Source organism: Motacilla alba, chromosome 3 (assembly GCF_015832195.1).
Source record: "Motacilla alba alba isolate MOTALB_02 chromosome 3, Motacilla_alba_V1.0_pri, whole genome shotgun sequence".
In the NCBI taxonomy this organism is placed as follows: domain Eukaryota; kingdom Metazoa; phylum Chordata; class Aves; order Passeriformes; family Motacillidae; genus Motacilla; species Motacilla alba.
Window position 1 is genome coordinate 57,937,702 of NC_052018.1, and position 26,715 is coordinate 57,964,416.

The following is a 26,715-nucleotide window of genomic DNA, read 5'->3' on the forward strand; positions in this document are numbered from 1 at the left end:
ATAGCCACTGCTATGATACTGATTTTGGCATGCAGAATTGAAGAAAAAATATATTAAATTACCATCATGGTAACTCAGTGTGAGAGACATCAATGGTTTTAAAGGATGCCAAAAATCCTATCACTAAAGCACAAACTTCTCCAAAGCTCTGTGTTTAGGCTTTTTTAACTCTTTCCTTTGATTAACTTTTTGATGCTTTTGAGAAACGTTGAAGATGGCGCTTTACTAGGCTGTGGAGTGGGAGGAGCCCACGGCACGCTGTGCAATGCAGCATGGAGATCTGTGATGGTACAATGGATGGCACAGTGCACATGGGAAGGATTGCCTGTGGTTCCAAAGTTGGTAGGATGGCCATGAGGAGGGCACTGTGCCTATTGAACACCCTCTGGTTCAATGGCATGTTCATCTACATATATATACATATATATAGATATATATACACACATATAACTAGCTTTTGCTTCCAAAAATACTGTGGGTGTGCTTTGCCACCTTTATGTTATGTTGAGCTGGGTGTTTTCAGCATGGGTATAATGAACAAGCAGGGAGGAGAGCAGTTCTGGACCAGCATACAGCCAGGGACAAGCCTTCCCTTGGTTTTGGGGAATGTTACCTGTGCTGCTGAGAAAGCAACTCATACCTTCTGTCTGCTGAATGGGTTTCTTGACTTTCACATCATGCTATAAAGTCCATTTATTTTCAGTCTCAGGTGCAATATGCTTTTAGTGGAGGGTTTTCCCCCTGTGATTGTTGCCTGAATTAGTAGATCTTCCTTCACTTTGGCAAGGATTTTCTGTAATAAAAAGTTTCATCATCAGTTATTAGTTTCATATGACTGGTCTGTGAAGCACACAGGATTATTGAAAGCTATAAAATTTGTGTTAGCTGTTTTCCTTCATCGTGATCAAAATGATCTCAGTTGTGTCTCAGTGGGTTTGATCATATAAATTTATTGCTGGTTACCCACAGTAAACCAACAAGCTGCAACTGTGTGACTAGTGCTCAGATGAAATTATCCATTTATACCCAAAGTGGATCAGGGAAAAAGCAGCTGTAAAATAAGTGCTTTAATTGTTTCAGTAACAATTTCTTTGCTTATAATGGTTCTATAATTTTTTGTAGTTACTACTGTCCATAACTTTTAGTCAGTGTTAGTAACATAAAGTTACAGCTTTATATAATCCTGTTTTTAACCCAGATGACAAAAATGTTGATACTCAATTCTGGTCTGTGGTGAAGTGGGAAAGGAACTATGGTAGAACACAGTGTGCTACTAATAGCACCTGATGAACTAGCATGAAGTATCATTAATTGATACTTCAGTATTTTTAATTGATTTAATGAGTCCTTAAGTCCTATGATACTTGAAAGAAGGTTGGTTGGTTTCTTACAACATAACTGTACTGGACTATGTTTAAATGCATTATTTGATTATCATTTTCTTGAAATACCCAATTCTGAGATTTTCAGTCCCCCTTCACTCCTCAACCCCAAATTTGTAGTTTTTTGGTCTGAAGCATTTTAAGAGCAGTAGCTCAAAGCATAGTGTTTCTTCCTTGTTTACATCCCTTGGGTTAGCTGTAAATGGATGCTGTGTTGCCACAGTCCTCTTCTTGAGCTAAGCAGAAACATGGCTGGCTGACAATCCAGGAGGCAGGTAATGCTGAAAGGTGCTTGTCTGATGTGCATGATCAACTCTAATTGGTTTGTCACATTTATATTCAATATTAATTTCCTCTTTTTTGTATAGACTGTTTGAAGAGTGGCATGGAAGTGTCAAAATTTTTTGGTTTTCATTGGACTCTGAAATAAGTTATTTTCATCACTTGAGGGGACAAGTGCCAGAGGGGTGGATCAGCTTCCCTGTAAGGCCATGTTGGACACAGCCCTGCCTCACAGACAGGTTACATTACTGCTGTTGGATGCTCTGGAAGGCCCTACCATAAAGGGAAATAGTCCTGCTGTAAGTCTCAGGAAGGCAGGCTGGGGCAAACTCAGCCCATGCGCTGTTCCCAGCGCTCATTCTCTGCAGAGCGCCTGAGCAAGCTCACCCACGTTCCTGTCCTAACAAGACAAAGTGCTGCATTGTATATGAAAGGGAAAGTTTTAAGCTGTTTGGCTGCATCTCCAAATTCAATTAATAGTGCTGGAACCTGGAGGTGGGGCATGCATGGGCTCTGCAGCACACGTTGTGACTAATGTGCTGTGAACCGCAGGTGCAGCAAGCCAGGAATGGTGGGAACATTTCAACCTAGTCAACCCTGTCAATTCAGCCTGTCGCTCCTCATTTTGGGGTAGCTTTGGGATAGCTTTGGGATAGCTGGTTTCAAAAAGAAAGAAACAAAGCAGAAGTCTCATATAAATTAAAATCATAAACTGAAGGTTTATGTGAACAAAATGGGAAAACTTAACAGAAATTTTTGAATAAAAACAATACCATGCAATAATAATAATAATTCAATAATAATAATAATTGAATTAAAGCAATTTATTATTGAATAAATGCAATACCATGATTTTTAACTAGCTTCCTTTTGACAAGAAAACTTTTCTTTCACAGGCATTTAGAATAGTGGGAACACCTACCCAGTCGTATGGGCATACCCACCTACCTGCACACTACACACTTTTAGTTGTAGTATGCAGTTAAGGATGCTTCACTTCTGGATTTGCATATTCCGGAGAAATTAAGTAATTTCAAATTTTAGAAACGTTCACAAGTAGGTTACATTGTCCAGAGCCTGTATGCTTTGACTACAGTAATTAGCAACTGGTAAACATTCATGGGGATAAAATTCCTCTCTGTATGCTCACATTCATTTTGATTGGCAAGTAAGTTATTTATCCTTCACAGTAGCTCCCTTCCAGATACCCTTCACAGATAAGGGTATCTTTCATCCTTCCTCCTTATTTCATCTCTTTTCCCCACCCCAGTATATTGGATGTGTGCTGGAATAGAATCAAATACAAAAGTTGTATTGATCCACAGTGTAATGCATTTTAGGATTTTTGCATCTTTTCTGGAAAACAAAACCCTTTGGACAGTTGGAGAATAATTTCTGTGATGCAATGTTGCAGATGTATTTATTTATTTGCTTGCTTGTTTATTAATTATTTGGATCCTCCTTTGGGTGTTTTCATCCATAGTCTTTCTTAACCCTCCTCTGTATATTTCACACCCTTGTTTCTCAAAAAAATGCTGAGAATTATTCTCATTAGAAATAAGGAGAAGACATCCAGGATTCATCCATTTTACCTTTCTGCTTGCTTTGTTTTTAGCTTCCCTGGTGCCTCATGGAAAGCAGCAGCTGTTTTGCATTCTGTACCACATGACATCCTTTCTAACAAGCCATTTTGGAGCATCCTTCCTCAGTATTTTAAGGGATGCAGGAGACTTACTGGTACTTTGCTTTTCCTTCTCATTGCACCATCATGACTGGTAATATGTCATCTGAGCAGTGCTGCTCTGTATTGTCAGAGGACTAATTGAATTAATTTTTATTAAAAGTCCCTTAATTGAATTTTTGAAAGACAGATAAAATTACAAACACAGCACAGGAAGAGCATAGGAAGAATGTCTGGCAGGGCTATACAAATAGATGTATTGTTTCAAATATTCCCTGTGCTGTTGAACAAGACATGTAATCTGTAAAGGATTATGTGTAACGGGGAGAAAGATACTCAGAGCAATACTGAAACTTACTCAAGTGGTCAAAGCCAGTAGAAAAGGAAAAAAATAAAGTCAGACACATGAAATCACGAGTGCCTCCAAAGTGCAATGGCTCCTCTTCCTTCTCCGAGACACTCAATCAAAAATAAAATAAAAATTATCCTGATGCCTGTGCTCTGGAAGAGAGAGAAAGAAGGCTCCTCCAGGAGAAAGAGTCAAGGTGGCATTACAACCCACAAATCCCTAAAAGGTGGGCATAAAAAAGTGAGAACCACAAGCAGATAAAGTTTTCTAATAGCTCCAGTTGTTCAGTAACACAAAATGCCCATGTTGCATAAGGATCATCAAGTCCCACAGCTGCGCTTCCACTGGAGCTGGAGAGTTCTTGATATTCCTGAGTTTGAATCCCTTTTGAATTTGTTTTAGGATAACTTGCTTGTAGGATAAACTGATATAATTCCACTAAAAAATACCTTTTAGTGAATGTGGCCTGTCTTCCAGTGCTCCCATCCCTTGGCTTATTCAGCAGGTTATTCTAATTTGAATGTAGAGAGTCCATCTGCCACGAGAAACCTGGTAGCTGAGCGAGCTGTGTCAGTCAGTGACCACACTTCCTTGTATTACTGATAAATGTGCTGCTGCAGAGGCTGTAGTAAGAACAGATTCTTTTTCCTTCTTTTTCTGAAGGAAATGTCAGCAGTCATTTCAAATTATTTAAATGCCATTTCCTAATAGTTTACTTGCACTTTACAAAATAGGCACAACTGGGAGACTTGCTTTACTCCCCAGTCAGGAGGACCATGATGGAAGACCTGGTGAATATAGACACAGACACCTACCACACACATGCACATGTCACGCTGGAATGGGATACCTTCAAAATTTAAACAGAATGGCTGCAAGAATTTTTATTCCAGGAGGGAAGTGTTTTTTTCTAGGTGAACTGAATCTCTCTGAAATGTTAGCTCAGCTACGTTTACTTTTGCAACTGGAAAACATTTAAAATCACATTTTCTAAAGGGAAAGCAACTTTTTTCTTTCCTTGGATTGTTTAGACCAAATGGACCATTTCATTAAAGATATGTTCTAAAGTCTGTTTCCCAGACACAAAAGCCATGATAATCCAAAAATGTGCCTTCTTGTAGGCCTTTCAGTATGATTTCCAGTAAAGCTTAAAAAAATAGTAGTATATGAGATGAATCCCAGATAACTGCAGTGTGATGTCTAGTGGTTTCATTTTCCAGGGATATACTCATAAAAGTTCATTTTTAAGGGTCTAAAGTAATCTTCATTTTATGGGGCAGTTAAAGACTTCTGTTTTGATGTTGTCTGCTGTTCTCTGCGGGATTGATTCAGAATCAAATACATACTGTAGAGGAAAATTCAGCATGACAGTTTGCTGCTGGCATTTTTCATGGAGAATTGCAGTATTCTCCCAGATGGAGAAGAAACTTACAAGGGAGTTTTATTTTTTTGTAGGTCTATATTATAGCTAACCATTCTTCTACTTATCACTGCAGGTACATGGAACACTGCCTGGTTTTGGAATCTTTCCCCTCCATAACGTACAAGTTATGTTAATATTTTTTGACACTTGAGTAAGAAAAATTCTTACATATTATCAAATTCAGGACAACTGACTGCCCTTTGATTATTTCCAGACCCACATAATATCAGTCACAAAGGTAATACAATATGAGGCTTAGGGTTCTGACAGACATGTGTCTACATATGAAATCATATTGCTGGAGCTCTATCAGCCCCTGTCTCTCTGAGGGGTGGCGATGCCCCGAGTGTAGGAATATCTGATTTGTTTGTGAATTAGCTCCACCGCGGTTACAGTTTGCTATATTTAGTACTTTGTAGGTAAGCCTCTGGTATTTTAACTTTGCTTTATATCACTGTAAAAAAAAAAAAAAAAAAAAAAAAAAAAAAAGGTTGTCCAGAAACCGGGTTGAGAAGTGACCAAGGTATTTGGGCAACGAGAGCTAAGGGAGGGATAGCAGGAGTGTCTGTCTCAGCTCCTGCTCCAAGTCCCTCTGTCCTTGTCCCCTAGTCAGTCCAGGGAGTGGACAAACAGGCTGCAGACTGCCCCTCTTGGCAGCAATTTGGGTGTAGGTGCCTGTGCTCTGGAAGCTGTAGATCACTGCTGCCTTGGGGAGGAGCCCAGGCTCCCAGCCTTGCCTGCCTCAGCCCTCTCTGAAGGAACAGCAGTGTGAAGGGCTGCCTTCTGTTTTCTTTTTAAGGGGTTTTCACTAGCTAAAAGACTATAAGCCTTAAACATCAGGATGAGGTAGGCAAGGGTCAAAATCTTATGAGAGGAAATGAGTAATAAGCACGTCACAGACCATCTCCTGCGTTATTTGGAGTTGTGCCCTGGGTATGTCATCGTTTTCCCTTCTCTCTCACTGAATCTTCTTTATTTATATATATTTTTAATAGTAGCCTCAATGACAGTGAAATGGATGAGTGCAGGACCTGTTAAATGCCAGCTTCCCCTTGTATGGCATCCATCTGTAAATGCACTTAGAGCAAACATCTGCTCCCAGAAATTACTTTCTGGCCTGTGCTGGTTTTTTCAGTGTCTGCCAGGCTTTTCATCACCTTCCCCAGTAATCCCAGCAGGTCCACAAAAAAGTAAAGATCCTTACTTGTGTGACATTGCAGGCACTTCAGCTGGCTTGTTAAAACCCAAAAGTTATAACTGGAGGAGCAATGCAACCTTAGTCACAAGAAAGAGAAACTTTTCAGTTGTGAAGGTTATTGCATATGTTAGGCATACGTAACCCTGGTTACTTCTACATTATAATCTGGATTCCACAAAAATTAAAATTCATGTAAAGTACCTTTTCCAGCTAAATTTGAATTGGTGGGTGAGTATCTAGACAGTAATCTTGAAAGGCAGAATGTTACAGAGACTGTCATACAGCTGCACATTAATATGTGGCCATTCCCTTCTGAAAACAAAATACTGAACTGGGTTTTAAATATCAGCTTGCACACAGTATGACGTGTATTTTGCATAGGCTGGCTGACTTAAAATGTGTGTTTAGAGCTGATTGATGTTATCAGAGCTCTTCTGTTATCCCTGGATCAATTTGGTAAAAGGTTCATATTCTTTAGCAACTCAACCACTTTCTTTCTGTCCATTTAATCAAAACTTCTTGGATCATTCTTCACAGAAACAGTTTTAGACAACAGACTCTTGACATTTTACCATGTTTCTAATATTTGAAGTACTGAGAAAGACAAGAATTTTTAAGTTGTCATGTTCATATAGAATTTGTATCTGTAAATCCAAAGTCTTGTGAATTTCATAGACATGTATTTATACCTGTATCGTGTCCCTGTGGTGTTATACATCATTTAAAGGTTATCTGAAGCCGTCTCTATACTGCCTGGAAACTAGCTTTTCTTTAAGATTATTTTCAGTCTGTGAAGAGATGCTGCCAGGCATTTATATTAATACTTCTATAAAAGAAGGAAATACTTTCTCACATGTGACTAAAATGTGGAAGTCATTAACACAGGAAAGCCATTGAGTCCAAGAATTTAACAGGACTTCTGAGAGGTTATAGCCATCAACAATATACAGGGGTGTAATTAGAACAAGTAATTTGGAAAAAAGGCTAAACAAGGATTCAGTTGGTCTTCAGCTGTCAGCTCCCAGCTGGACAGAGATTGCTTTGTCAACCTCCATAGTTTCAGCTTTTCTCCGTGCAGCATCTGGCACCAGCCCGTGCGCGAGACACCCCCTGGGACAGGCGCATTTGCTGTGACATGGGACGAACACGCTCCCTGCCAGCCTTCTGGCTGATCTGAGGCGTGCAACTCCTGCAGTCATTGATCACACTGCGCAGCTTTCTGAGCCCGTGCAGTGCCCTGCTGCTCCGTGCCTGTAGGCAGCAAGGCACAGGGAGCTTTTATTACAAGACTGAATCAAATGGAAAGGTGATGTTCACAAACAAATAAGCAAAGTAGATATAGATACTCCACTCCTTCTAGCTTTGACAGCTCTTTCTCATTCCTGTGTTTCAGCTGTGGCCAGGCACGTGCTCTGCTCTATCCTGCAGGGCCAGGCACAGTTGCAGCAAAGCAGCAGGAAAATGGAGAGGGAACATGCAATGGTGCACAGGGAGCAGAGTAAAGCCTTTTCTGTATGCACCAGAGAGAAACATCACACTGCTGGCACTGCGTATGTCAGATTTGCTTTGTGTCTGAGACCCTGAATGAGCTGAGCTGACTGTAGAGCTCTGCTCCAGACTGTAGGAAAGAACATCAATGCCATTGTATTTAGCACCTGTAGTAAAGATGTGATGCAGAGAGTAGACATGGAAAATAAGCGCTCCGCAGGTAATCTGTCCAGAATGGGATCAAGGAATGCTTGTGACAGCACAAATAAGCTCCCTCTGAGTTGTGAAGCTCATTGTCTCTTTAATTTTCTATGGAAAAAAGAAAAAAGCTAAATTTCTCTTTCACAGAAATAAAATCAACTTTAAAATAGCTTTACTGTCAGTATTTATTCTCACAGTCTGAGAAATGCAATGTGGAAGCAAAGATAAAGCAGTGTTGTCCTACAAATGAACAACAAGCAATTTTCAAGTGAGAACGACTACATGAATTCCACTTGCTGGAGGGGATGCTGCTGATGAGATTGCAGCAGGATCTGTGGCTGCAGTCAAGGGAGAGCGCTCTTGCTCACCAGCAGCCTCTGTTCAAGGCAAGTGCCCAGGCAGGTGGGTAGCAACACACTGCTGGGGCACTGCAGCTCTTCAGGTGAGTGTGGTGTGCCATCCTGGGGGGATCTGTGTTCATGGGGCTGTCAGGAGGGAAGGAGGAAGGCTGGACATTAGCAGCTGTGTTACGGGTTGTGTTTGTTATGCCTTGGCTAGGCAGTGGAGTTGTAAATGATTCCTTTGCCAAAAAATGAAAGTTCATTACGGACTGGCCTTGTTTTGATTAGGAAGAGTTGGGAGGATATACCATAAGAGTAAATAAAGCTTATGGCTTTTCCTGCTAGTTTGTTCACTTTGGCATTGAAGGGAGTATATTTTAACTGGTTTTTGATTTCTGTGTTACAATTTCTTTGCTTTTAGTCATTTTAGGATTTACTCTGTATGTGCACAAAACCTCTCCACAATGGTGACACTTTTACAGTTTTTCTAGTGCTTGGAAGGAAGTTCCCATCGACTGTACTAGATGTTTGTCAGAATAAAAAATGGTTGTGCTAACTTGTGTTGGGATGCAGAAATTCATTACCTTCCCTTTTCTTTTTTGTCCTTTCATATACTTCATTTGGGAAAAAATACTACCCACAAAACTTCTGTTTAGGGGTTGGTTTGTTCTTCAGACTGAAAAAATGTGTTTCCAAATAGAGTTGATTTTAATTAGATGGTTTAGCAACATATTTGTTGCTTTTGTGAATATATTGTTATCCCTTGTTCTATTGCTGAAACTGTGGTTGGGGAAGTGACTTACTGCAAGTTCATAGAGAACAAATTGTGAGAAATTGGGAAAGTTGTATAAAAATGCTGATACAGCATTCATTATGTAATAGAAGATGCTGCATGCAGTGTTATTTTTGAATTTCAGTTATATGAGACTAAGATAAGAATAAGAATCAGTTACCAATTTCAAGTTCCATTTTCCTGGCAGCACCTCAGCTCCTTTTGGCAAATCATTTAACCTTCTCTGCTTCCTAGCTGACAATTTAAAGTCGTGATCTTATTTTATTTATTTCCCAGATGTATTTGAAGTATTTCATTCATATGAGTAAGTACTTTGAGGAGAATTATATTTATAAATAAAAAATACATAAATCTTCATTATATTATGTAAGGATACACATTTGTAGGATAAAGATTGTGCTCTCCATCAGTTAACAAAATGTTATTGTATTTCCTTTGACAATTAAATCTGTCTTGACAGCTTGTTACTCATCGTTAACAGAAAGTGAATAGAAATTAGGGTTGTAGTATCTTCTTAGAGATAAGAAGATCTCTAAGAAGATCAGTACTGATCTTCTTAGATTTCTTAGATTTGAAAATCAGTACTGCCATAAGAAAGTTAAGTCCCACATTCATGGCTAGAATTTTTTCCTTTCTTCTTACAGCTATTAGTGCTGTTAAGATGGCTTACAAAGGAGCTGGCTCTTCTGAACACTCGAGTTCATCACAAGTCAGTAGCTTTCAGCCTTTTTCAAAGTATTTCTATGTTCCTTTATTTTCCAGGAGAAGTGTGAGCTCTAGCATAGGTTATTCAAGGCTTGCTTTTCTTAGCAGCCTTGTGAAGACTTCTTAAAATAGTGGTTCGATAGACTAGAGGAGGAAAATTGCTGATCTATGTGATATCCTTATTTTTTCTATTTTGTTCCCTGTCAAAGGGGACTGTAGTACATTCTGGCATTATTCTAGAGGACACACTATATTGAACAGTGTGTAATGCCAGAGGTCTGCAATGGAATTGTGACTCAGACAATCTGATTTATGTAGACAGTTTAACAATTTGGCATCCTTGTATCCATCCAAGCTGGATCCATTCTGATCTTCTGGGTTAGGAACAAATAAAAAGGAAAAGATTTTTAATTCCTCAGTGGAATCATTCCTAAGATGGCATGGACCAAGCATATCAAAACAGTAATTTGTCTGGAGAGCAAAACTGTGTAGGGTTAGAAAGCCATATACAATGCTTCTTTGTCATTGTCTATTTCTTGTTTGCTTCAATCTGTCATGAAATAGCATGTGTTGAGTAAGTTTAACTTGTAAAGAGCTAATAATTATCCAAACAACAAGTGACTTGAGAAAGTAGATACAGAAACTTGAACTAAGGAGGTTAGAGATGCTCACAAGTCAAGGTTTGTACATGATGACAGTCCAGTGATAGTGACTGATGCTGCTGGTGCCCACCACGCTTGGTTATTCTTTGGAGACAAGCTTTCCACGCTCTTCTTTCTGACACTTTCCATGATACCTACAGACCAGATAGCAGAACTGCACCTGTGAAGTGTACATGCTAGCTTTTATTGTCTCCCAGTCCTGAAAACTAGATTGTGTCTACTTAGCTGGAACCAGCAAAGTATAGTCGCCTCCTCTACCACTTTTTTCCACTTCTGTTGTTTTGAGGTGGTTTCCAAAAATCGAATACCCTTTGGTACCGCAAAGGTCATCACTGGCACTTATTTTAAATCAAGTCATGACACCAAGCCAGTTTGGCATTTTAACAGTTACAAAGAATTAACTTTAAGGAGTCCTTCACCTTAATACCTTTATGATCTTTAGAAGCAGTTTTTCCTATATATATACACACACATATGCACACACATCACCTTTGCCTGAGGTGATGTTTCCTAGGAAACTTTACTTACTCAGGTATCAGTGGCTCCAGCTAATTGTAACCAAAAGGGCTAGTATGACAGCAGTTTAATGTGACTTATTCACCACAGTTATACAATCTTTTTTGGTTTTTCCATGTTGTAATTTGCCATGAAATAACTGCATGGTGCTCCTCATGCTGTTCTAGCATGGGGTGCTGAGAATGCTAAAGTTTGTTGTGTGTTGAGCACACACATTTGCTTCACATAGTCTACTCTGCCACCATCTCCAGTTTCTGGGCTGTAATTGAGGTTTTCTCAGAGTTATGAAGATTTTAACCAAAATGTCATAGTGAAGATCAGCAGCATGAAGTGCAACTTGCTCCCAGAGTTTGCAGAACAGCCCTTCTAAAGAAACACTTGGTACAAAGTAAACAGGTTTCAGAGGAAAGGAAGGGTGCCCAGTCCCTGAGCAAATACGAGGCAGCTGAGATGGGTCGCCCAAGATCTCTCCCCTCCAAATACCCCAAAACTTGATCTGTTTTCAGCAGAAATGGAGCTGCTGGCAAAGTTTGGACACCTCCTCTTTACCAGGAGACCCAAACACCGAACAAAGCAGGAGAATTATGTACCCATGACCATCAGGAGCTTTAAATATTAATAATAAATATTCTTTAAAGCACTTGAGAAAAAATGCCTTTATCCTCTGGATTTATTTCTTCAGAGGCCCATTTCCTGCACTGTCTGATATATTGGACACTTTTCAAGAATGGGAACAGCCCTGGGAGCATCTGACATCAGGATTGAGCTGCAGGGAAGGATTTCTCCTGGATAAGGAGGTGATTTTGTACAGGAGGCAGTGAGCAAGAGTCCTCTGCCAGGGATTCTATCTAAAGCCCAAGGGGGAAAGGAAAATCAGGATGTAGGCCTTAGTCAAGGGAGCAATTACTTCTGGAAATGGATTTGAGTGGGCTGGGATGAAGGAAGTGTTTTGGAACAAGTCACCTGGTATTTGTAGTCTCGTTTTTTTCTCACCCCCTTCATTTCCTTCATGAATGTTTTTTTTTTTTGTTGTTGTTGTTGTTTTCTGAGGGGTTGTTTGGTTAAGTTGGGTTTTGTAGCTTTCATTTTTGTAGTATTTTGTTTATCAATTAGCCTGTGTAGGGCAGAATACCCTGTGAAACGTGGTGTGGATTGTATAGAATACAGTTCACTCAGCTAACACCATCTAATGTGCTACCTCAGTGAGGTGTATTTTTCAATTAAAATTTAATATATTGTTTCCATTGTGCTGTTATAACGGGGACCATTGTCTTCTGCTTCAAGTGTGGTTTTATAAATTCTAAGATGAAAATGAGTTGAGAGAACTCTGCCAAGAGGAACTGCAATCATATATGTGAGTCATAAATATTTTACTTAATTGGGGAAATTGTTCATTCTGTTACAGATTACATCTATTCGTAAATATTTTATTTAATAGCTAGAAAAATGTCCTTTCTGGGTCTTTGGTCCTTCAGCACATCACTAACAGCAGCATTTGAGTTCCAGTACACTGACTGATCCACCAAGAAATCCCTTGCTTCCTTTGGGATACGCACCCAAAGATCTCTCCAAAAGCTGTACTGGACAAAGGTGGACTATTGTGTGGGTTTTGTTCATTCCGTAGGGTGCCCAGGAGGTCACTTTTGGGTTCAGATCATCTCCATTCAAGATGAGTAGTTTGTTGGATCCTGGTAATCCTTCAGAGGATGTAGCAGGGCACAAGTTTCTTCTGCCTACCTTGAGCACCTGGCAGCAAGGCCAATTGGGATTGTATAATCAATATTCAGTACTTTTATAACTTCGTCCAGATGCCGAGAGCAAAGGAGCAATGTCCATACATTTTGTTGTTGTAAATCCTTTCACGAAAATCGAACAATTGCCAAGAATGTGTAAAACATCAAAGTAAGAGGCAATTAAAATACAATAATTGATAGCAGATGGACTTCTGCACCTGAGATCAGTCAGCATGCCAGTGAAAAAGAGCTGTTTACTGCAAGGAACACTACAGCATATGTCAGGGTAGCATCAACATCTTTTCAAACATTATTTTAACCATTTTGAAAGTTGCTAAAGTGTTGAGTTTCTTGCTGTGGTTGTTCTTAGACATTGCAGCAAGATCCTTTCCTGTTAAAGATTTCCTGAGAAAGAAATATGATCTTCGCTCTCCCTAACTCCTGTTGCCATCATCAGGTTTGGCAAATTTTCATTAAAACTTAAAAGTAAACCATTAATTAAACAGTAACTAAAGATCATTGGTTAGCTGCTTTCTTTCAGAAACCCTTGTTATCTTCAGGCAATGAAAAACAATGAGATAATATTTTCTTAAACATTATGTAGCTGTTAAAGTAATTTTTTAAAAAACATTGTCATTTCCAAAACTGATTTTATTAGTTTGTAAAGGTTGATATTTTTGAAGGAAGCACAAACTTGCCTCCATTATGCATCTGCTTTTCCTAATAAGAAATTTGGAGGTTTGTTTGCTTTTACGAGGTGGTAAAAGATCACTTGAGTATCACTTCAGGCTTTAGTATGGTATCATTCCCCTCTGTAATACATGGTGGGTGGATGAGATGAAGATTATATTGTGCATTTTTTTGTTTTGGCCATTTCATTTTGATGTTCTTGTAGTTATTGGGTGGGGGGGGGGGGGGGTGTGGAAATGCTGTTTTCTTAACTATTCTCTTTTGTTATTTTCATGCAATTTTTTTTTTCTCCATAATTCAAAACCTGAGCTACCTTTGAAGTGATAGAGCTCTGTAGACTGGAGGAATTTTCCAGTTCTGTGCAGCAAACTTCAAGATGATTCTGGAAATGCTTAGTGTATGCTGCCTAATTTCTCTGTACCCTTTTCACACCGAGTGCCTCTGTGTGCTGCGGCACAGTCCAGTTTGAAGATGAAATAAATGACTGCTCACTGGAAGAGTTTGCACAGTTGCATGCTCCAGAGTGCTGGAGCCCTACCCACAACCCTCATTGCATGGATAGCCTCATGATCTATTTCCAAGTATAGGTTTGAACTGGAGAGTGCGGGGACCATGAGGGATCCAGAGATCTGCACACACCTCTCCAGCCGTGCAGTGCAGTGAGGTGACTGTTAACCTCTCTCTCCTGCTCCATGGACTGCAGTTCCCCTGGTGCCAGCTCCCAGTGCGTGGCCAGCACCACACGTCTCAGTGGGAGTAATTGGCACTCAAAGCGCACCTAAGGACAGGCAGGACTGGAGACCTGGAAGGACTTCTTCAGAAAGTTATTCCATTCACCTTTTCATGCCCTGAGACTGACAGATGCCCTGAAGTTGAACAAATTTCTGGTGGTGGATCTGTCTTCCAGGGCTCTAACTCACACTAAGAAACGTTATTGAAACCCTGAAGCGTAGCTCCTTCGTGCTGTGCCTCAGGATTCCGACAAGTTTTGGCACGCTGACCATAATGCATACAGGTTTATAGCACTATTTATAAATCTCTTGAGTTTCCTCTTGTATTGTTTCTTGCTGAGGGAGTGTGGGATATGCAATTCATCCCATCAGATTTTATTGAGGAGTTATCCGCACTCATGTGCATGCTGGATTCTCTTGAGAAACAACATCTGTTTTCTGCAGTATTTCAAGTTTGAAATGGTTGTGAGTTGTTATAGCTCATTTAATTAACAAAAGGATACAATTTAAAAATGTGAATTACTTGTGTTTTTTGTCAAACACAATGTTAACTCCATAAGCTGCAGAACAGGGAGGTTTCCTCTATAAGCTATTTTCTGATTTTTCAGTATTTTCTAATGAGTTGTTTGCCATACTTTATGTAAGCACAGTTTCCTCTGATTTTCTTTCTCTCTTCAACAGAAACCATGTTATGCCTGTAAAACAGACACTTCTTGTCTTACAGGTGAAAAAGACACTAAGCATGAGTTGGATGTGGTCCTTGGGACCATCTGTTTTGCAAATTGTGCCATTGTGCTAACCCTGTTAAGGCAACCTCAAGTTCTGTTAGGATCTTTTCATATAGATAAATGAAAAAATACAGATACATATATGGAGGAATACACCTCAAAGGCAGGATGTGAACCACTGATAGGCATATAGGTATGATAAAAAAGGAAGCTAAGCAGCATAGTTCCTCGTGGGACCACAACAAACCTGGTGAGCGGAGTCTTGGTGCTTGACTGTGTACAACTGTTACGTAGATATTATGGCCAATTCAAATAACAAGTCAACACACACTGATAATTTAAATGAAACTTAGTTATTCTTCCAGTAACTTTGGATGCATTTGTGGAGAGGGTGTGGAGCAACACTTTCATTTGGCTTTCTTGAAAATAACTGGCATTCTCAATTTTTAAGGAAGGTCGTTATGGTTTTTTTGTTCAGTCATGTAAGTAAACTTCAGGAGGATCATAAATGCCTAATATAACAGTAGCCTTCAGGCATTCTTAACTAAAACTGTATTTTATCTTCCACCAGCTGTGCATTTCCAGGAGTGTAAATGATCCTTAGGATAAGCTGACTGTAAGACTTGCTGCTCTTGCCTTCTAAACACAGAGCCATAGTAACAAATAGCACTCTTATTTTTCGCATCATCTTTCTGCAGTTGATTCGCTCTCATGGATGTCTGGACAGTTGCACTGTTTGTAGAGAAAATAGTCTGCTCCTAGAAAACTAGTTCCTATTAATTCCTAAATTATCTGTATTACTTTTCTTTTTCCATGCTTGAAGCTTTCATGAATTGCAGTAAGCCTTAAGGTACCAAGCTCGTGCCTTATATTTTCCTTCTCCCAGGGAAAGTGTGATAGTAGCAGTTTTGTTCAAATTTCAGCCATCTAAATCCAGTTTATGATTTTCAGTGGGTAAGGTGCTGTCATTATCCACTTCTTACCCTGTTCTTTTCTCACAGCCACGCTGTGCAGTGTTGCATAGCTACCAATCTATAACCCAAATATTGTTGCAATAGAGTGGAGAGTGGTACTGCTCTCTGGGCAATAAATAGAGCATGTATATTTTATGAGATGCCAAGCAAGCTGCTGTATGACTATAAATTTCTGTGGGTTTTTCTCATGCTGTACATACCTGCTAATTACCGATTTACATTTTAAGCATATTTTCTCTTTCGTTGTTCATTCTTTTTCAAGTTTTAAAACTGAAGTAATTTTAGTATTTAGTTATTTCAGGAAGCCTTGGAGAGGTGGACGTAGTCTGCTGGGCACTGTGCAGGTACGGAATGTGCTACAGCCAGGGGGTGGTTGGCTTTCCCCCTCCGTGCACAAAAATCTGGGCTCTGGTTACTGAGGTCAGGGAAGAGGGATCCCTCTGGATCCTGCCTGCTGGAGTAAAGACCAACTCACTTATTAATACCTTCATTCAGCATCATGGAAAATGGTGAGAGGGAAGAGGATCCTGAGCCTGCAGCCATGTGAAAAGCCAGTCAGGTGAAGCCTCACTGCAGCCTTGCAGCAGACTGAGCCCTCTTTTCTTTCCTGCCTTTGTGGTTGAAGGAGAGAAATGGAGGGCTGCAGAGGGAATAATCAGCAGTACTCTCCTCAGCCAGGCAGCCATCTCCTCCTATTGACCTTGAAGTAATGAAAAAAGGATAGATTCTTCTGCAGGTTACCTCTGTGTGTACAGATAATGAGAGCAGAGAGTAATGATCATAAATCTAAATGGCTTTGCCTGTTTGAAAGTCTGGGCCATGGGAAAAATGACAGTACATAGTTTATTTTCAGTCTGTAATTCACATATGTACTTGTTCCAAAGTGTTTCTTCTGGAGGTTTTTTTTTTTTGCCTTGTACTTAATTTTATGCAGCGGTGGTTTTAATTCAAATGAACCTATTCCCTTTTGTTGACTTCAGTTTTCAATATGAGAATAGTTGTATTTCCCAAACCAGCAATAAACTGGTTTGATATTTGCATTTTTTTAAATGTAGTAACTTTTCATTAGTTAATACAGTAGAGTTATACTGGTGTAGAACTTTACCTATGAAAGAAAAAAAAAACAAGTCCAAAATATAAAATACATATGTAGGACTTGTATTTAATATTTCTTATTTTAAAAAAAATTAAAAATGGAAAAACTCTTCTAAATTAGGTGTAGTTTTAAAAAAATTTAAAAAACCATCTTGGAATTTGGGAGTTTGCTTTCAGATGTTGAACTGCCGTACACAAAGTAACCAGAAAGTTGTCTTTGGCAATTTGTTCATTCCCCTCCCAATGAGATGTAATTCATTAAGGCAGTTCCTTGTCAAACATTAACTCAGAAACTGGAAGGAATCTGAGACAGAAAATAATTAAGTAACCCTAATGATGTAGTAGTCCAACTACCGTGGCCAATGGATAAAGAATAGTAGCAAGGTGTTTTAGTACTTAGCTAAGATGCCAGGGTAATGTCAGCCAATAAATGATGTCATGCAGTCAGAGGCAGGGTTTGGTCAACGCAAACTGACAGTGTTGTCTTTTAATCCTACTACGTACAATAACAAACATCAGGAAGAACTATATTTAAAAACAGAGGAAATGTACTGAGCCACTAGAAGAGCTTGTTGCATTGTTTTTCCTCTGAGCTAGATCTCAAGTGAGATGATGGCTGTGCCAGTACTGAGCTCCCGAGGTGCCTTTCCCCCTCCTCAGCACGGGATTAACCTCTGAAATGGCAGCAGCATTTCCTCTCTGGAGCAAACGGGACTGTGCTGGGGAGGTTTTACATTTTGCTTGTATTCCCATGATGGAGTCATTACGTGAGTGTTCGGAGCAAAGCTGAAGCATAAGGGAGATGCTGACCCCCTCACTGAGTATGCAGCACGTCGGGTTAGCAGAATGAAACACAGTCTGACCCAGAGCGTGGGGGGCCTGTAAGTTTGGCACTCTGGAGCAGCTGGGATGGTGGTCATAAGATTTTCCTCTTTGGAGGCCAATTATCCTGTTAGGGCTTGCCTTTGGCCAGAGCAAGCACTATAGCTGAGCTGTGCTTGTTGGGGAATTAGGGAGGATAGAGGGAGGAGGTTGCCTGGCTTTGAGCTCTCTGCTGGAGAGCTGGAGGTGATGGCTGGCCACAGTGTACTCTGGCTGCTCCCCCGGCGCAGCCTGGGGCCTGGAGGTGATCTGGGCATGTGGTAAGCAGATTAGTTCATTAGCCAACCAACCCTGGCCACAAAAACATGTATTGACATCGGTTCAGTGTGTTGAACAAGGCTGGTTGCAGTAAGATGAGTGCCAGAGCCAGCTCCAAGGCAGAATCATTCAAGGGGTTCCCAGGGTGAAATTTCCCTCTTCCAGCAAGCTGTTTCATCTCACTCACATACCCTAAGACATACCCCAATCCGACCCTTTGTGTAGGTTATTGTGTTTGGAGTGTTTCTGGTACTCAAGTCTGTATAATTTTTTTTCCTACACAGCCGTGTTTTAAGGTTACCTCCTGTGGTCAGGTTAACCACCAGTTTTCGTGAACTCCGCTGACTTGCCCTGGTGAAAAGTTTGTTCCTCAAAATCTAGTAAATAAGTTTTAATGCTTAAAGACTCTCAGCCAACAGTCAAGCAAAGCTGAATTCCAGGTTTGTTTCAAGAGATTGTAAGGTCTTTCATCAATTTAGGTATTAATGTAGGGCCTATTATAGCAGGGGCATTCTCCACTTTCTCCACTTACGAGGTTAAGATATCAAAAGGGTTTAAGGAGTCATTAAGCCCAAATACTGTTTTTAGAGTCCCTTGAATTAGTGGAAATATAGTGAGATATTCAGGGTGTGAATCCAAAGTGACCCAAGTTGATCCAAACTGGTCCTGTTATAAAACTGCCCCGCAGGCACAGCCTTTACACTGTGCCAGTGGGGGCACTAGGAGCAGGGAAGCCCTTCCTGGCTTAAGGGGCTGAACCAGGAGAAAATGAAGCAGATCAAAAACCAGCATTATTCTGCTAAACCTGCTCTCCAGACATCTCCTTTGCAAGGGAGAAGCAAGGAATCCTGAGAGACTTGGGAAATGAGGGAACCTCTGATTTAAACTGTTGTGGGGCACTTCAAGATTTCAATGTCAGTCATGTGCCTTTAATTGCTGCTAAAAATGCCAATTTCAAATAATAGTATGCATAGCCTGAGCAGAGCTGTAGCTAACTGTTTAATTTAATTCCATTAAACTATTGACATGTTTAAAAGTATGCAGATGCTAGTGTCTTATGCTAGATCAGGATCTTAATTATGCATAGTTTGAGATAATTGGGTTGCTTTAGCTTAGTATCTCAACCTGTTAATTCTAACTACTAAATTAGGATTCAGCTGTAATTCCTGTATGTTTAGTAGAACTATTTCAATTTGCTCCTGACATTAGGTAAGTGTTGTGATTAATTCTGCTTCTATATTCTGGTTTCTGCGGGAGAGGTCTGAGTTTAACATCCAGGTAAATTCAGACAATTACATCTTTGCCCTTTGCTGTGTGATTTTTTTTTTTCAGGAGATATAAATGGATAAATGTTCTGGATAAATATTTTGAGGAACAAGCAAGTCCCAAAGGGTGTTCATTTTGTTATAGAACTTATTCTTAAGTTGCTACCCTGTATTTTTTTTTTTTTGCTTTTGTTTTCTCTTTCTTGTCTTTTAGAAGCTCATACTTAAAAATTCATCCAAAAAGTACCAAGTTGGACATTTTTAACAGAAAAAATGTGGTAAAGATCACATCTGTGGTCGAGCCTGTGTTGAACAATCCAACCTTTCTCTTAATCTAAGGTTTACATGCAAGGGTAGACTGATTATCTGCTTACAGGTGCAGGAGTGTAACTGAATGTCATTGTTTCCACAGATGAGCACCATGCCAGGACTGCCCACAAGGCCATGCTTCTATGACATTGACCTTGACCCCATCACAGAGCAAGTGAAAGGATTGTTTTGAGAGTGACATCCAAATTCAGGTCAGTCAACAGCCTTTGTTTTCCTGTTCCAGCTTGGGGGAGGATGTTTGTGCCTAGTATGTGTGTAAGAAAGGTTGTCAGGAGTTTATCTAGGCTCTAGTTTCAGTAAGGATTTCAGACACTTTGGGGGTGTATTTCATATTGTGCAATTTATCACATGGGTTTCTGATTTGCTGAATGGTGACTGGCACTTTGCTGTTGCCCACTAATGGCACCTTCTGGATTTCCTGGCACTGTCAGTTTGGCATCAGGAGCAGCCAGCTCTGCAACTGACCGCTCTTGGCTATGGAAAAAGGCAGTCTGAAGAAACCATGTCAGCTTACTCACCTCAAAAGAAGTACTCTTTGATACAGCACTCACGTGGCAGTGTGTGTCTGTCATTACCTAGATATCACAGAAGATATTTCTCAGTTTGTTCATGAGCTCTGCTTTGTTTTTTCATGTTTTGTTTTCATAGCTGCCGTCATCTCTCTCAAATGGTAATAAGCATTTCAGGAACACAAAGCTGTCCTCTTAGCCTGTTTTGCATGCCGGATTCTCTCCCTTTTCCTCGAAGGTCGCAGTTCCCCCACCACCTCCTCCCTTTCTCTAAGTACTTAATCTTCTCAGTGTCCTGCTTTAATTTTGTGCAGCACATGTTCCTCACTTAAAAATACAAGATGTTATGAAAATATTTCATGCTCCTCCACTTTAACCTTTTAACATAATAAGTGGAGTAAGAGAGAATGTAACCCTGACTGAAATAAACCATGTGTGCCTGTCATGGGATTCTCTCCTTTCATCACTTAGCTCTCTCCCCCAGTAGATTGGTCTGGAGAGCAAAAGGGTTTTTCTTTTTTAAGACAGAACAACACTATTACTATGAGCTAATAGGACTGTGATGGGACCCCAGATCAGCCACAGCTTTGAGGTGAATATGCCCAGGTGCTTCAGCCCGGCCTTAGCAGTCCTTTCTTACTGTGGACTGAGAGAAAGGGCTTTCATTTTCTATTGCTGAGTTTTGATGGATGGTTTGGAGGAGGGGAGGGGTTTGTACAACCCAACCAGACCAAGTGAACTGTTCACTTGCCCACACATTCACACGAATGCCACAATATTCACGTAACATCTGGTGAGAGCAGATTCTGCCGGTTTGTGTGTGCCAGTCAAGACAAGTAAAAAGCACCTACCTTGAAAGTTAACCTGCACGCACAGGTAATTAGCAGTATGCAAACCATCCCTGACTATTCAGTGGCTGGGTGGCGTTGCACATACCACTCCTTGGCACATATCCCAGTTTTGTTACTGATACACATAATATGTCTGGCAGCTTCATGCATACATATTGATTCATCATGTGTCAGCCATGCAATTGCTTCTGAATCATTTGAATGACTGTAGAATCCTAATGAAAAATCTATATGCAGATTCACACAGCTGGCTTAATTGGGTGTTTACTGCCTAGTCTTAACACAAATCCATCCAAACTAGGGACTGATGAGTTTGGAAGAACAACAGTAATTAAGCAGACAAAATACTCCATTCCGACTGTGAAGGCCTTTTGTTGGAAGCTGTGCATGAAATGAAAATGCTAAACTTGGCTTTTAGTCAGTGATGGCGTTTTGTCAGATGTAAAAAGAAATGCCAATGAAGTCACAAAAACATAACAGGTAGGAAATAACACATATAGCCAACTGGTAATAAATTTTTAAAATTTCATTATGGAGGTATTGTTGGCATCTGACAGATGAATTATTCATTAAGTTTAAGCTTTTCAAAGAAAAAAACCAGCTTGGTTATAGATATATATTTCACCAATATAGGTACATGCTCACCTGTGTTCCTACCTTTAACAATCTAAATAAATGCCTTAAGAGTATGGTAATACCCAGTGAGTACCACACAAGGTAGTCAAGTGTTCATTAGCTCTAAAATTTATCTGGTTCATGTGCTAGATTTGTACATTGCTAATTTTGGAAGAAGAGAGAAATAATATTCCCATGTAGTCTTTACACTTTCTGTGGAGAAGTTTAGCAGCATCCTTTGTTTTCACATACACATTGAAGTGAACCCACACCGTAGGTGACACTACCCTTTTGAGGTCTTTGTGGCTTTATTTCTGTGATGGCAAATGAAGGGATTTTTTTTCATTTAATTTGAATTCTTCAGCATTTTAGTATATGATGTAATATTGCTAATAATATGGTGTTTTGCCAGCTCATTAGGGCTGGTTCAGATCTTTAAGGCATTTTAATTGAAAAATATTTAGAAATTTGTGGAAGAGCTGCAGATATTTCATTATAAACATGCCTGTAGAGCTGAGAATAGTTGTTTCAGTGTGCAATTAATATCCTCCTCTGCAATGCTTATCTTCAGACCTGTGAAAGAGATACAGGCAGAAGTTCCTGCTTCTCAGGATGCTGTGTGAGGCTCTGGCTGAGCTAAAACACTGGGTGTCATTTGCCGCTCTGATTTTTCTCTACCACTTCACACCAGTCATTTGAACATGCTCTAAAAAGTCATAGAAGCAAAAACCTTATCATAAAAGTCAGCTCTGTTTTTCTCTGTTGACAAATAGCCAATACATGGGTACACAATGTTGCAGTCTCTCTGTAGGAGCAACATGATCTATCAAAAAAATGAAACATTAATATACAGAAATGAGCCCAAAGGAATCTGGCTAGCCCTTCGTCACTGGCCACTGTCCTATTCAAATTATACTGCCCAACTCATACACTAAGAAAGTTGAAATTGTTTCCTTATGAGCTGTCTGTAGAGAGCACCAGTCAGAGTAAGACTTATCTGGAGACAAGTCTGCCAATAGGGAGGGAAAAAAAAAAAGTAATATTTGCTCGGTGAGGAGAAGTCCCAAACTGGACCTGCACAAGTAAAGTCTGTTAAGAACCCTTGTGAACTCTAAGGATCCCTCTAATTTACTCAGTAGCAGTTGATGCCTGCTCTCACTGTGCAGGCTTTGAGTATCTGGGTTGATGGCAGCAGGAGGAAATTGTTCTCCTCAGTTGGTTGTGACTTTGTGAGGCTGCCACTGTCCACAGTGTCTGATGTATTCTCACACTCTTCTCTTAATACTGGCAGAGCATCAGAATTATTTTAATGCACAGCCTGGATACTTTGAGCTTTTCTGAACTTGAGAGGAATCCCAGAGATCTGCATGTGAGCATCTTCATGGCCATAAAAAAGTCCATAAGAGCAGGAGACCAAAACTGGTGTTCTAAAATTGCAAACTATTGGTTAGATATTTTCATCTTAATTTATTCAAATACGAATAGAAAGTGTTTTAAGACCTTTCCTTTACACAAACTGAGCCTATGGACAAAAAAAAATTACTTCCTTTAGTCTCATTCCACAGTATTAGCTTACAGTCAGCAACAATTACCACAGTAATGTTCAGTCTGAAGTCCATATAATACTGGAGTACGAGTACAGATGTTTGTTTCTCACCTGGCTGCACAGATAAAAAATAGGACGTGCATATGGCATAACTATACATTTTTGTTTATTAAGGTTAAGGCAAAAATATCCCATTTCACTGAAGCACTCATTTTAGAATGTGACACCTTTTTTTTTTCTTTAAAGAAAGCAAAGATATCTTGTTTCAATGTATAAATTTCTTATCTTTGTCATTTCAGAAGCCTGAAAATTAAGAACTCCAACTTTCCTGTTTCCTGCAAGTAGGAGACAAAAAATGAATCTGAAATATTCCTGTTATGTGTCTCTGGAGAAATGTCAAGATAGACCAAAGAGCAAAAGTTTACTCTTTCTTCAAACTAGTTTTTATGATGAAATATAGCTGCACAGTTAAAAAAAAAAAAAAAGAAAAAAAAAAAAGAAAAAAAAAACCAACCCACAGCAAGCTGAAGTTTTACTCTCTGTAATGCAGGAAGCTCTCTACTACAGCTTACGCTTGTTTGTGGATAAAATGACATTGAAAAAGAGCAGTTTTTCAACTCAGAGTTTTTTTCTTTTCTCAGAGGAGTGTACAGAAGTATTTCCTTTATCTTGGCTATCTACTAAAAACTTGCATAAACATGATTATGCTGTGTGACCAAGCCTATTTCTCTCTGAAAAGTACACTTTTGCTCCTGGCATTCAAGAGCTGAAACTACACACAGATTAACTGCACATTTTTGAGTTATCATCAAGCGTTGCTCTGGATGCGTTTGGGTAACAGCCAAGCTTCAAGCAAAGAAGATATTAAACAGAGAAAGAACAGAGCATGTATTTTGTAAAAAGTTTTTAATGTATAATTTGTTTCCTTGTTGGGCAAAGATCTTTTGAAACACTTAAGCCATGGCTGTCTTGTATCCATAGGTCTGTCTTTATCCCAAGCGTGTGTTACAGGCTGTCCAGCTGATTATGTGCTTGTTGTGGTGAAGCTGGTTGTTCAGACAGGGCACTGCTCCTTCTGAAGCACTGTTTTGCTCCTGTTCATGGCTAATGAAGCCTCCTGCTGTGCTGGCTCCCGACCTAGAGTTCTTCCCTGGCAGTACACAACGGCCCAGTAACAACAGAGGAACATCCATCAAGCGGGGATGTGGACAGGGCACAGCTTTTTTCTGCTTCATTTTGCAGGTTTTAACGGCCACACTTGTAAAAGTGGAGGGTATTTCCATTTGAAGGGGTATTCAAACAAGCTGAATTACAAACCATGTGCTTTCATTTGTCTCAGTAACTTTGCTTTCCTGGTTCTTCCTAAAACCTGTAGCAAAACAAGCCTTAAGCACAGGATACTGCATTGAACTTTCCAAACTGCTACTCCTCAGGAAACTCTCGCTGACTGACTGTTGGTTCCTTCAATAACAAAAATGCGACAGAACAATAGGGTGAATCGAGACAATAGGCCATTGTTTTTTTAGGTAAAAAGCGGTGAAATAATGATGAGAGAGTTTATTTTCCTGATGACGTTTTCCATCCTGTCGCTTTGCTCTGCTTACGCACATCTGCATGTTATGGGCTTTTGCAGTGTAGCCTTGGTTCCCTTCTACAGAGCCACATTTGGAGACTTAATTATCTCAGGAACTCTGTAGTAATTGAGGGGTTTGTTTTGGTTCTTGAAATCATGCTTCGTTATTTATAAACTCAAAACTATAATTATGGACAGTAGAGCAAACTGGGGACAATTAATTGTCTGTGCCTTCCCTGGAGTAGCACGGAAATGTCTGCTGACTGCATTTCAGTGCTATTCATAGCGTGGTCCTCCAGCACTATGGGGATTGCTGTGAAGATAAGTATAAAAACTAGAGCAATTTAATATTTAATCCTTACTAGATGATAGAGCTCATAACAGCCTAGACTGTGGATGCTTTAATTACATTGGGGCATGACAAACATGATAAGTAGAAAGTCAGATTCAAGCTGTCAGAGCTGCTGGGAAGAGAGATTTCTTATATTTTCTATTAAATTGTGCCACAAAATGCAACTCAATGCTATTCATACACACAACAGTGTTGTAAATTAGTCTTGCACACACTCATCTATCTAGCCAAGAAATAGCCAAAGAGTTTTGGAAGAAAATAAGTGTGGTTTCAAGACATAGTTTTCCTAGTAGCTTCCTTACAAGAAAAATAAACAAAGTTTTCCCTCCATTTTGTCCAGAGAAATTCAGAAAATACACAATTGTGCCTTTCTTGGAGTCACTGTGGTTCCCCTGCAGGTGCACTAGAATTGTCCCCATGCAGTATGGTATACTAAATGTGGCACTGTCTGATTGCCTGTGAAGCTTGCATATGGATGGTTGAGCAACAAGTTTTATAAGTCATCTCAAGCTGATGCTTGAGACTTTCTATAGTGTTGTCTCCATCTTATCCCTTCAGGCCACACATGCTGGGACCATTCATCTGGCCCAGCAGTTTCTCCCTAAAACACCATTCCAGCTCATTTAGTTGAGAGGTGGCAAACATCCTGTAATTTTTCTACTGTCATGTGCACAGGATTTGTTATATTGTTTAGATAGCTTCAGTAATTCAAGGAAAGCTGAAATGGCCACTTTTGTCATAGCTTTTCCTCCACCCCATCTAGTTAACTAGCTCCAAAATCTCTCATGCTATTGCATTTTTGGTCCTTTGATCCAAAGGGATTGAGCTATTGGCCACCAGCTGAGCCGCTTCCTCTAGAAGAGTTTAACGTGAAAACTTTTTAAGATGAGTCTTACTGGTAGGTGTGTCACTTGTTGCATGGATGTGACTGTGGGACTCCTTTGTTTTTTGCATCTACTCTGGCAATGTTGTCACATGGCAGAACCAGAGCTTTATAAGGCAGCTTGCCAAGCTTATCCCTTGCGTTTGCTGAAGTGTGTTTAGCACCATGCAGTTGTTTATTGTCAGAAGATCTGCTTTCTCTAGTGACTGAATACTTTTTATTGCTACTGCTGAACTAATTCTGCAATGACATTGAAATACTTCAGAATGCATGCAACAGGTTTCTTCATTTGTAGTGTGAAATTCAAGCTTCCAGAATTTCAGTTGCTATGAACATGAAAATAAAGTCTGTGTGCTACCGTTTAGTTTGCACAAGTGGTGCCTGTCTGAATTCATTAATAAATACATCCATTATTTAATATTGTTTTCTCTCTCTATGATCTTGTCTACTTAAACAGTGACTTTCCTTTTGTTTTTTAATTCCTCATAAGCCATTTAGTCTTGTCATGCCCATGTCTGCAGCTAAACACAGCTATGCCAAGGAAGGAGAGGAACTCAGCCATGGTGTGGTGAAGTGCCAGATGTGAGCAAAGGATGGGACTCTTACCTGGCTTCCCAGAACCCAGGAAAGCATCTGGTGCCTGGCTGTTGCCACAAAGGGCCATGCACTGCAGGGTTGT

General features: G+C 39.9%; 1 protein-coding gene across 1 annotated transcript in view; it reads left to right on the forward strand.

The window, feature by feature from the left end:
* Positions 1-26,454, forward strand: part of MTHFD1L (methylenetetrahydrofolate dehydrogenase (NADP+ dependent) 1 like) — a 147,165-nt gene extending 120,711 nt beyond the window's left edge. Inside the window, exons 27-28 of the mRNA XM_038133603.1 lie at positions 19,790-19,898; positions 23,528-26,454. Of these exons, the coding sequence (XP_037989531.1) occupies positions 19,790-19,879 (90 nt within the window). The 3' untranslated portion in view covers positions 19,880-19,898; positions 23,528-26,454. The remainder of the gene's footprint in view (positions 1-19,789; positions 19,899-23,527) is intronic.
* Positions 26,455-26,715: the final 261 nt, after the last annotated feature.